Source organism: Centruroides sculpturatus, unplaced genomic scaffold, assembly GCF_000671375.1.
Source record: "Centruroides sculpturatus isolate CEXI.00-Female unplaced genomic scaffold, Cexi_2.0 scaffold149, whole genome shotgun sequence".
In the NCBI taxonomy this organism is placed as follows: domain Eukaryota; kingdom Metazoa; phylum Arthropoda; class Arachnida; order Scorpiones; family Buthidae; genus Centruroides; species Centruroides sculpturatus.
The window spans coordinates 300,765-312,002 of record NW_019384406.1 but is presented as its reverse complement, the minus strand read 5'-3'; the positions used below and the strand labels follow the sequence as shown (position 1 = coordinate 312,002).

Sequence of the window (11,238 nt, the reverse complement as noted above, 5' to 3'; positions counted from 1 at the left end):
TATGTTTATTGAAACTGTTTTATGCCCATAGTTTAGAAAAATACAACTGTATGAATAATATATGTTTTTAGCTTTTATACACATTGCCAGAAAAAAATTATTTAAAATAAAACTTCAAAAATTTGGAAGCATGAAAAGTTTTTGATTTTTAAATCTAAATATTATGTTCACATTCAGTAGAACAGCTAATATTCACAGTAAATTTTATTTTAGAAAATGTTTCTGATAAAATTTTTTAACTTCTTGCAAAAAAGTAACAAAAATAACTATAATTTATATTCTTTCTAATTACTCACCAAACACTTTCTATTAATGCTCAACAAAGTTCTAACTGAAATTCTATATCATGGAACTGAATTTTTTGAAGATATATTCAATATAATCCAGACAATTTAAAAAAATATTGATTTATATTTAATAATTTTAAAATAATAATAATAATTAAACTTATACTGAACTATTCCATCATAAGTAAACTACCATCATTTTCATGTTTGACATTATCTATGAGTAAATTATATATATATACTGTACCATATTGATAGTACTTTATTCATTCCAGCAGAATTCTAAATACAAAAATATTTCAAAAAGTAAGTATATTACTTTATTCATTTCTGGAAAATTATTGTATTTACTCGCATATAGGATGAGGTGTGACTTAAAGATCAAAATAAAAAAAATTAGATTTATTAATACAATTCTAATTTTATTTCATTTAATCACAAATAAAATATCAAATGAACATAAATGAACACATTGTCCTGCAAAAATTACTGGCATTTTAAAATTTAAGGAAAAATCTTGTAAAATTGACAATCTAATTTGTTCATGTAAAGCTGGACAATCAGAGACCTTTTTGCCAATTCTTAATTTAAATTAACAGGTGAATCCATTCTCTGTCGATTACACTTATGAGTTTCTCTGAATTCTGATTTTTGAATAATCATGTTTTCATGTGGGAATGGATTAAAACTTATATCAGGCTCCAGTGTGATTTTGGAATTTCAATCTGGAATTCAATTCAAAAGCTTTGCTTTTCCTTTTGCTATTCATCTTTACTCCTGACAATATACAAGAACAATTCAAATGATCCAGATAAAATACTTATGTTTTTAAATACAAGAGGGTAAGCATCTGGTAAAAAATGCAAATACACGATTCACAAAAATTATTTGCAAGAATGCAAAGAATCTTTCGTTCACACATGTAGGACAACCTAGCAATTTGAAGCTGTGATAAATTAATAAAATCTTCATCTTATATGCGAGTAAATACGGTATACTGATGGTGAATCAAAAACATATATATATATTTTTAATTAACTCATGTGTCCAATAATCTTTGATTTCCTATTTATAATATCAATTAAGTTGAAATTACAACAAAAGAAAAATAAAATATGTAATAATTCAACAAACTTAATACTATTTGTTCTTATCTTCTATCAGTCAATTAATCAATGTTATATTGACAAATTTGTATAAAAATTTGTTTGTGTCTTTGTTTGATTTCCCTAGATATATATATTTTATATATATGGGAAAAATATAATTTTGTCAAGTTTTGATAGGTATTTTAAAAGTTATTTTTTTGAGCCATCATGTATTATATATCATATTTAGAAATGATCTTTGATTTTTAAACTTGCTAGAACCAAATAAAATAATCCAATTCTTACACGTGATGTGTATGTTTATGTGAATATTACACTTTGTTTAAAACACCTGATATTACCTACATTAATTTTATATTGATAAAAAAGGAAGTGGACATATTTTGATGATCTTGTAAAGGGAAAATTTTCAAACAAAGATAAATATAGAAATAATTTGCTTCATAAAATTGCAACATTCCAAATAAATTGATATACAAGCATTATTTTATATCAATTAGTTTCTTCTTTTTTTTGTTACATTGTTATCACTATTTTACATTGTCTTGCAATCTGCAATATGTGAATTTATCAAAATCACTAATATCATTGCCAATTTTAAGTCATTTTAAGGCTGGCCCATCATTATGTTTGATGTATTATCACCAGTTGCTGACCACTGAATTATTGTCCATAATAAATTTCAAATTTAACACCAGCAGAGGAACAAAGAGAACCATTCAAAACACTTTGCCTAAAATCAAGCAGTCTCTTTTTAGGCATATCATCCAAATAATAATGTATACAATTACACTCAATGTGCAAAAAAGGAATGGATCATTTAATGCAACAAATAAAGTGCATTTATACAGTGTCAAATATTATGCACTCCTGTAACAACACAGTCTTTTCATTAAAGTGCCCATTTTCCAAAAGTTTCAGCAATATAAAAGGCATTTCTTTCTTCTATATACAAGCAATACATTGTCAAAGTGAATTTGTTGTAACATATCACATATGGGCTTCAGGATAACCATGTGGGGGTGCTACTGGTACTGTATTAGGCGTAACCCGAGACTGATTTTCATCTACTTGGTGCAATCCTGCAGGTCGTAAGATTTCTTCCACTCCTGGACAATGTGGTCTTGGTCCAGGTTCAGGAGTATATGTAAAAGTAAGTCCAGTTGCATAAATAATGCCATCACTTCGCACAAGTGAAACAGGTACCTATACAAAATTTGATTAAGTAAGAAATAAAAATTATTTTATAAAAAATATTACTTTATATTTTTTTTACTAATTACATTTGAAACATACCTGTGTAGGCTGTCGTACCCACTGCCAACCTTCACGAAATGCTGATATGTCTGGCACAACACACAACATCCCTTCTTGACATCTATAGAATAATCATTGCATTACTATTACTGTGAAATAATTATATTTTTTTAAAATTAAAAAAACATATTAATGTATATAATAAATCATTAAGAATTGTAAATGAAAACTTATTTATAAATACTTGCAGAAAACAGGCTGACATAGCAATATAAATTATGAAAATAAATACTACACTTGATGTATAAGTTGATTTTTTAAGCTTGATAACAAAAATCTCTCCAAAACTAGAAATCAGCTTACATGGTTAAAGGCAAATCTTTACTACAGACTAGTAACAAGTGGAATAGCTGTTCGCCAATAGACTGTCACAAATATTTTCATCAAACTGCACCACATGCTGTTTCCAACATCTGAGATTATGCAAAGAAATTCTATATGCCTTTGCAAATAAAATATGCTGACAGTCAGGATATAGGTGTGATCAAAAAGTATCTAAAGTCCAGAAGTGACTAGGCATGGGATTACCTTAGAACCTATCATGAATGAGTCACATGTCTCTAGCTCATTGTTTGTCTATAACAGCAGTTCCCAACCTTTTTTTCATTAGCATACCCCCTCGTGACATTTCCAACTTCCCAGCTAGCAACGCATGCGCAAATCTCGCACTGCCTGTTTGTAGAGTGTCGCCACTTTGAATTTTATTTTGATTCGGTCCCCTGAGTACCTACTCAGGGAACCGAATCAAACCTAAACCTACAAGTCTGTTTTTTTTTTTTATGCGTGCATGATTTGGGCACCTAATACTCTGTGCCAAATTGCAACTTCTGACATGTACTCCATCTTACCTCTAAGCTGATAACACAGCAGGCAGTACAATATTATAAACAAGACATAGTCTTGTCGATAAAAAATTAATAAAAATACTGAATAAATAATGAAAAAAAGTTACTGCTTGTAGAGAAAATCTGGAGAAACTAGCTTTGTCCTTTTTCTTGCTAACAAAAAAAAAATACTTTTTTCAAACAACACATGGGGATATTGTTGAGAGATAATAATAATAACAATAACATACTCCACCATCAAAAGTCACTAATCATGCATAATGGTATCCCCACTACCATTGACTGACTGCGCAACATTTATTGATCAACAGATCAATAAATGTTGCAATTGTTGCATTCTACAATCAGTAGCATAAGTTTTTATTTCTATTTTTGATTTTGAAATGTATATTAAAGTTCGTGATTATTGCAAGGAACATTTTTTACCTAATAATTTTTTAATACTATTAATTTATGATACATAATATATTATTTTTCTGCCATAATAACTTCTTTCTGTACCCCTAAACAACCTATTGCGTACCCTGAGTTGGGAATCGCTGGTCTATAACAATGCTATGCAAGTGCAACAAACAAATTAGGATATCTACAAGGTTCCTACTCAAATTTTTGTTTTAAATTCCATGACTTTTCCTGACCAACTTTGTATAAAGTTCCTGTGTGCCATACATCTGTGTAGTATGGCACATTGACAAAGTAAAACAGCATTTGCATTACCATGTGCATACACTATTGCTTCTTAAACTTTTTAATTATTTATTTTTTCTAATTAACAGTTACATATTTTTATAATTGCTGAATTATTAAAATTAAAAATAAAACATTTTATAAAATGTTTTCAGATGATGCTTTCATTAATATCAGATAAGGAAAGCAGTTCAGTATCTTAGAATGATGGGAAAAATCCATCAATCAGTCAAAGAGGAATGCCTCCCAAGAAGACTTTCTACAGGAAACTGACCCTACTTAGGTATTAGATACATGAATAAAACCTGGAAAACTCCATGTGGCCACTCTGATGATGAAATGCAAACCTGTGAACAACTATCAGTGTTTTATTCACTCAGCTATTGATGAGCTAAGTGCTTAAGGAAGCCAGTACAGTCAAACCTTGGTTTATGAACTTAATTTGTTCCTAAAAATTGTTTGGAAACCAATTTGTTCTTAAATCAAAACAATTTCCCATAAGAAACATTAATGGATTAATCCATTTCTGACTCACAAAACAAAACTTTTTTTAAAACCCTTTTTAGTTGTTTCATCCATAAAAATGCCTACAAATGCAATATAATATTGTCTATATCTATATCTGTTCTATAAAGCAATATGTTCCATCACTGCTAACCATAACCAAAACCAAAACACTTTACAAAGAAGTGCTATAGAGACTCAACTCTGACCACTTGCATGAAATATAAACAAATCTAACCAAATTCTTAAATGCCATTTATATTATGTGAATGTCAATTAACACTGTTTTTATTAATTAATTTGATTTAAATTAAACTGTGACACATACCAAAAAATGGAAATAGTATCTTTCCTGCATGCACATTGCAAAGCATTTTAAAAAGCAATGTCAATTATGATTAGTATCATGACGTAGAGCAATTGTGGCACCACTAACTTCTAAATCAGTAGTCCTGGCATTGATTGGTTAGGCCACTAACTATCTTGAACATAGAAAGTTGATCATCAGTGGCCAGCTTTACTGAGTAGCTTGTTTGGAAACCAAGTTATCATATGGCAACTGGAACAAATATGGTGTTCAAAATTTTGTTTGTAAACAGGAGCTTAACCCAAGGTTTGACTGTATTAATTACCAGGGCTCAGACCTAGCTTGCATTGTTTTAAAATTTCGAGTAATTTCAAAAAATTATAATGTTTTAAATGAAATTATTAGATTGTAAATGTATGTAATTTTTACTATTAACTTTTTAAACTATTAACTTTATTTAAGTTAAATTATTTTAATTAAAGGAGTGTTTTAGAAGTTAGACAAAACGTCCAAGGTGGGAAACTAATTTCAATATAAAAATTTTCTTTCCAAATCTGAAATTTTCCTTTTTAACATATTTTAGGTGTTCATTATTTGAGATTCATCCTTAACTGGAATTTTTGAGCCTTATAAAAATTCGTAAGAATGAATTTTTATAAGGCTCAAAAATTTATTTATGAGGATGACTTCTCATAAATAAATTTTGCATTTTTGATGTCAAAAAGTCATTAATTTCTGTCTATGATAAAAAAAAATAATTATTCATGGCACTGTCTTCAATTTTATTTCTATTAATCAACATATTGCATCAAGTTTATAATTGTATATGCTATTCTATGATGATGCCAACATGTGTTTAAATTAAAATATTCTTTCAATCTGAAATTTTTTATGTTAACTTATGAGTTTAGTGTTGCATGGCAAATTGTATGGTAGGCCTATTTAATTACAGTAATACCTCAACTTACGCGAACCCGGAGTTACGCGATTTTCAAATCTCGTTGATTCATCTTTTGTTTGAGAGCCACGCAACCCTTGATTACTTACTCCCTCCACACTATTGTTCAGCTTACATGTTTGGATGTATCGCGCGGAATCGACACATAGCTACAATTTATTTTGTGTGATTTATTTCTGTGTTTGTTATATCTACAGAGACTTGACTATGTCATCCAAACGAAGTAGAACTAGTTCTTCTGCATCAAACAAGAAAAGAAAAACTTTATCTTTGGAATGTAAAGTTAACATTGGGTACATTCGTAAAGTCGAACGAGTTAAACAAGAATGATGTCATCGTTATTCGTTACTAACGCGTTTAACTCGTTTGAGTTTACAAACGTACCCATCATTAAAGACTTCGATACAAAAATGAAAATTTGTGAATTCGCAAAGATGTTTGATCTACCGGAATTGACGGTCAGAACAATTATAAAAGGCAAAGAAAAAATTCTTGAAAATGTGAAAAATGCTCAATTTTTAAATTCAAGCATCATCCGTAAATGTCACGGTATTATCGCTGAGATGGAAACAATGTTAAAATTATGATGTGATAATCAAGTAAATGTAAAAAATTGTAAAATAATATAGGCCTAATTTGTTATATGTATATATTATCATCTAAGATTTTATTAAACATTTTTTTCTAAATTATTGTTTTCTTTAGTCTCTGGCCCCAATTAAAAATTATTTGTATGTATTTATATGCAAAATTATACCCCGACTTACGCGAATTAGACTTACGCGGTTACCGCTCGGTCCCACCTATCGTGTAAGTTTGGGGTATTACTGTATATGTATAATTTAATTTGAATTTTCCAAACTATGTAATAATAATTATTAATTGGTTCAAAAATATTTTGTGGAATAATTTTTGGGGAAATTTTGGGTTATGAAAATGTTCTGCATCCCTTTTTGTAAGTTTCATTGCACCACATTATTTCTTGTTGCCTGAAGACCNTTATGTACACACAATTTTGTTTATGAATATATATTTTTTACTACACCACATTATTTCTTGTTGCCTGAAGACCTCCTGAAGTGACCAATTTTTTCCACATTTGAGAGATGCCATTCATCACAAAACACTGACATTATATCAGAGTGACAAGTGGAAAATACATCATGAGAATGCACACAGTCTCTTGCATCACACAGGTATAACAGTCATCCTCTTCACCAGATTTTGTTGTCCTGGAATTTTTTTGGAGAAAGTGCAGTTGAAAGGAAAAGATTTCAGGAAATTTGAGAGATTCAAACAAATCTAACAAAGAAAGTTTTTGCTACTTCCAAAAAAAAAACAAGCACTGTTTCTACTGTTAACTCAAAAAATGTTTAGAATGAGATTACATCTGAGTATCCTCTTATAAGTATACAGTTGACTCCCTATAACACGGGTTCCTATAGTTCGGATTCCTATATCATGGCAAAAAAATTGCAACAGTATTCGTACAAACATGCTAAAAAACTCATATAATTTGGTAAAACGTCATCGTCGACTCATGTCACGACAGGATTAATCAAACCTAGACCAATAGCAGATATTGTACAAACCGTTAAGTTTATAATTATCCCCTTTAGTTCCTCGCCCCAGTTAACTCGGGCAGGTTACATAGCGTTACAGAAAACTTGGTCCTTTCACCCCTAAAAATTTTTTTCTTCAGTTTTTGGATGTTTTTCAGGTCTCCAAATTTTTTCAAAAAATTTTACCCACGCGAAAAAATTTTATCACGATTTTAATCTACTTTTAATGATGCATGATTAACAATTAATTGTTTTTTAATGGGAGTTTGATATCAAATTTCATTCATCATTCTAAAGTTCTAGTGCACGGATTTTCCTTCGGTAAAGTTATTTAAAGCTACTTTCTGATATCAAAAACAACCTCCAATAATTTTTTTAATTAATATATTTTATTATATATACGTTTAATTAAGTCAGAGGGTCGGAAATTGCAATAAAAATTTGAATTTTTTAAAAATATTTAAAAATATATGGTCAGCTAGTATTCACCCTACTATAAACCCTTCTCCTCCCGAGACTTCTGAGAATGTCCTGGGAAATCCAACACTAGCTGTTCTCAAGGTCATCCAGCTGTAAACACAATGACTCATCGCAGAAAGACCAGACAATGGAAAATAAAGTTTGGAGCTTTTTCTTCAAAATTAACGCATTTCTTTTGTTTTTTTCAGTTTTAAGTATTTTTTTATGTTTAATTACATTAATATTAAAAATTGGTGGAAACTAAAGCGATTAAACGAGCAGCGGACCTACTAAAAACCATTTATTATTTAACGTCCATAAAAATTATATTTATATGAATGATGTCTCCAAAGTTCAGCGAATTTTTCGCAAAAAAAAAAAACATTTATCAGGAAGCACGTGAGCGCTATTCGATGACAAGCTCTACGACGAAAACAAGCTTAAGCAATGGTGTAGTCGAACGGTGCACATTCGGTAAGTAATCCTACAATTTTTTGTTTATAGCATAGTTTACATGGATTATTCCCAAAAAATTATACATATTTTGGAAATGTTGAGTCAAATTAGTCTAGAATCGATTAATTTTATGGAAGAAAACTTTCAAACAGCAGTAGTCCGTAAACTGCATATGTGCCGAGCTGTGATTGGCTGGACTCGTAGAAAATGGATTCATAAAAACCAGAACGTATCTACCGTGTTATAGGGGGGCCTACTGTATTAAAGATTTCAATGCACTTTTGCATGGTTATTCTGGGACCCTAAAAAATATCCCATGTAAAACCATAGATTCTACTTTTTCATTTTATTTGAGAAAATTACAAGTTTAGGTCACAACAATGGATTGCTTTTGGACCCAGGCAGGAAATTACTTCTTATTTCAATATATACTAAAATTTCATATAAGTTTAGTATGTCCAAAAATTGATAGTTTTCATTAAAACTATGTTTCTTTATTTCAGCTAAAAACTTGAAATACTTCAGATGTTTGATAGTTGACAAATGGCAGTTGTAATTGACGAAGATAGATCACTTGCCAACAGATTATATTCATGTGTTTGTGCTCATCAGAAGTTTTTGTTTTCTTTTTTTAGTTTGGTTTTAATTTAACTTTTTATTTCTCACTATAAACTATGATGATTTTCAGCCAACTACAAAATTACACTCCTTGTTTGTAAGTACAGTGGTACCTTGGTACTCAAACTTAATCTGTTCCAGAAGTCTGTTTGATAACTGAACAAATTTTTCCCATAAGGAATAATGTAAATTAAATTAATCCATTCCAGACCCACAAAAATACACTTATAAAAATCATTTTAACTAGAATTTAACACAAATTTAACAATAAGTTTACGAGCCTTGAAGCACAATCATAAAAAACCAAAAATACCTATACCTAATACAGTGACAAAATATACCTATTAATTTTATTGAGTTGAACAAACTTTTTGTTTATTTTTAATAGCTGTTGTTACTTAACATAGATGTGTGATTTAATTATAACAGCTGTAAAATTTAACATATTGTTAATGTGAAATGGTATTCTTTGTTTAGAACAGTGTTTTTCAACCTTTTTTATCTCATGGCACATTTTAAACCTATAATTAAATTCCCATGAAAAAATCTCTGATTTAAAGTTGTTTGTAAACATTCTATTGTTATATTACTTGCCACTTAATCTAATTTTTTTTTGGTCTATATTTTTTGTGAATTAAATAAAACCATATTGTTGTTCCTTAAAACAGCTGCAGGTTACAACAATAGTTATTTAAATTAATAATTTTCATTTACATTTCATTTTCATTTTAAATGCAAATTAACATTAAGTCTTAACTTGCATTTAAAACTGGAATGATAATTACTTTTAGAAACCTGCCCAATGTCCCGCTATTTCTAAGTTTAAGCTATTTCTAAGTTTATTGTCCATATTAGTTTAAAATAAATTAAACTAAATATGGACAATTATAACTATATTTTTGATTTAAATGAAATAACCCAGTGTTATGCACATACAATTTTGTTTATGAATATATATTTTTTACTACATTATGCATATGTTTATTTATTATAACAATGAAACACTCATATAATCAATTTTAAAAGGTTTTAATTTTGACATGTACACTTAGTGTTCTTTGGGCTCCTTTCAAAAATAATTTATTTAACAACCTTCAAAAACTTTCGTGGTATACCTATGATCCTCTCACGGCACACCAGTTGAAAATCACAGGTTTAGAAGCTTATTTTGAACTTTTTACTTAATTTTTGTTCAAACAAAACATTAAGTCATAATATCTGCAGATGAAATGCATATCCAGCTTATTATTCTTTGAGTTTCTGAAAGGATATATAATCTCATACAAACTGTAAAAAGTTCATAATGTGTATGAGGAAGATGCTCCTAAACTTTGAACACTCAAATGTGATTTTAAAAATTCTATTCTGGAAATTCCGAACTGAAATGCAACAATTCACAATAAAAGCGCAAAAGCTGTTGATGAAGAAACATTGCAGGAATAAATTAAAAATCAACACACAAGAATTTGTGAACTTGCAATAAATCTTAATGTGCTACAGACACACACAGTTGCAAAACATGATGATTGGGTTCCACATAAATTAAGTGAAAAAAACAAAATGAATTGAGTATAATTTTGTCGAACAAAGATAGACAACTCTAAGGTTTCATTTCATTTTTAAATTAGTTACTCATTTTTATAATAGAAAAGTTTTTTTATAAATGACGAAATTAAAGTTAAAGTAAAAATATTTGTTCTAAACCAAAAATTTGTTATAGCAGGTCATGTTTGTTCGGTCAAGTATAGAGCAATTTTTTCCTGAACATGTGTTTGAAATATCAAATTTTCTGAGTTTAAAACAGTTCAAGTATCAAGGTACCACTGTAAAAGTTTTGTGTTGTACATGATTCATGAAATGGGCAGATATGAATAGGTACAACTACTTTCTTGGACCCAAATTATAGTCCTAATTGGACTCAAAGTCATACTTTCCAAGTGTACACTACTGTGTCAACCACAAGATGTTTATTTTTTTAGGCAGTTGAAAAATTTTATAGCAACTCCAAAACAATCTGATGTTACTCCAAGGAAATTGAGAGCGCTACACTGGGCACATCCTCTAAAAATTCATGCACTGGTATATAATCAATTACAGGTACTTTAATGATATATTGTTACGTGCCCGAT

At 29.3% G+C, this 11,238-nt stretch overlaps 1 protein-coding gene across 4 annotated transcripts in view; it reads right to left on the bottom strand.

The window, feature by feature from the left end:
* Nucleotides 1-1,063: 1,063 nt before the first annotated feature.
* Nucleotides 1,064-11,238, bottom strand: part of LOC111618859 (recombining binding protein suppressor of hairless-like) — a 131,025-nt gene continuing 120,850 nt past the window's right edge. For all 4 annotated transcript variants that reach the window (XM_023360466.1, XM_023360465.1, XM_023360463.1 and 1 more), the window contains 2 exons: nt 2,693-2,774; nt 1,064-2,602 (listed from right to left, as the gene is read on the bottom strand). In XM_023360466.1, coding sequence (XP_023216234.1) covers nt 2,387-2,602; nt 2,693-2,774 — 298 coding nt within the window. In that variant the 3' untranslated portion in view covers nt 1,064-2,386. The remainder of the gene's footprint in view (nt 2,603-2,692; nt 2,775-11,238) is intronic.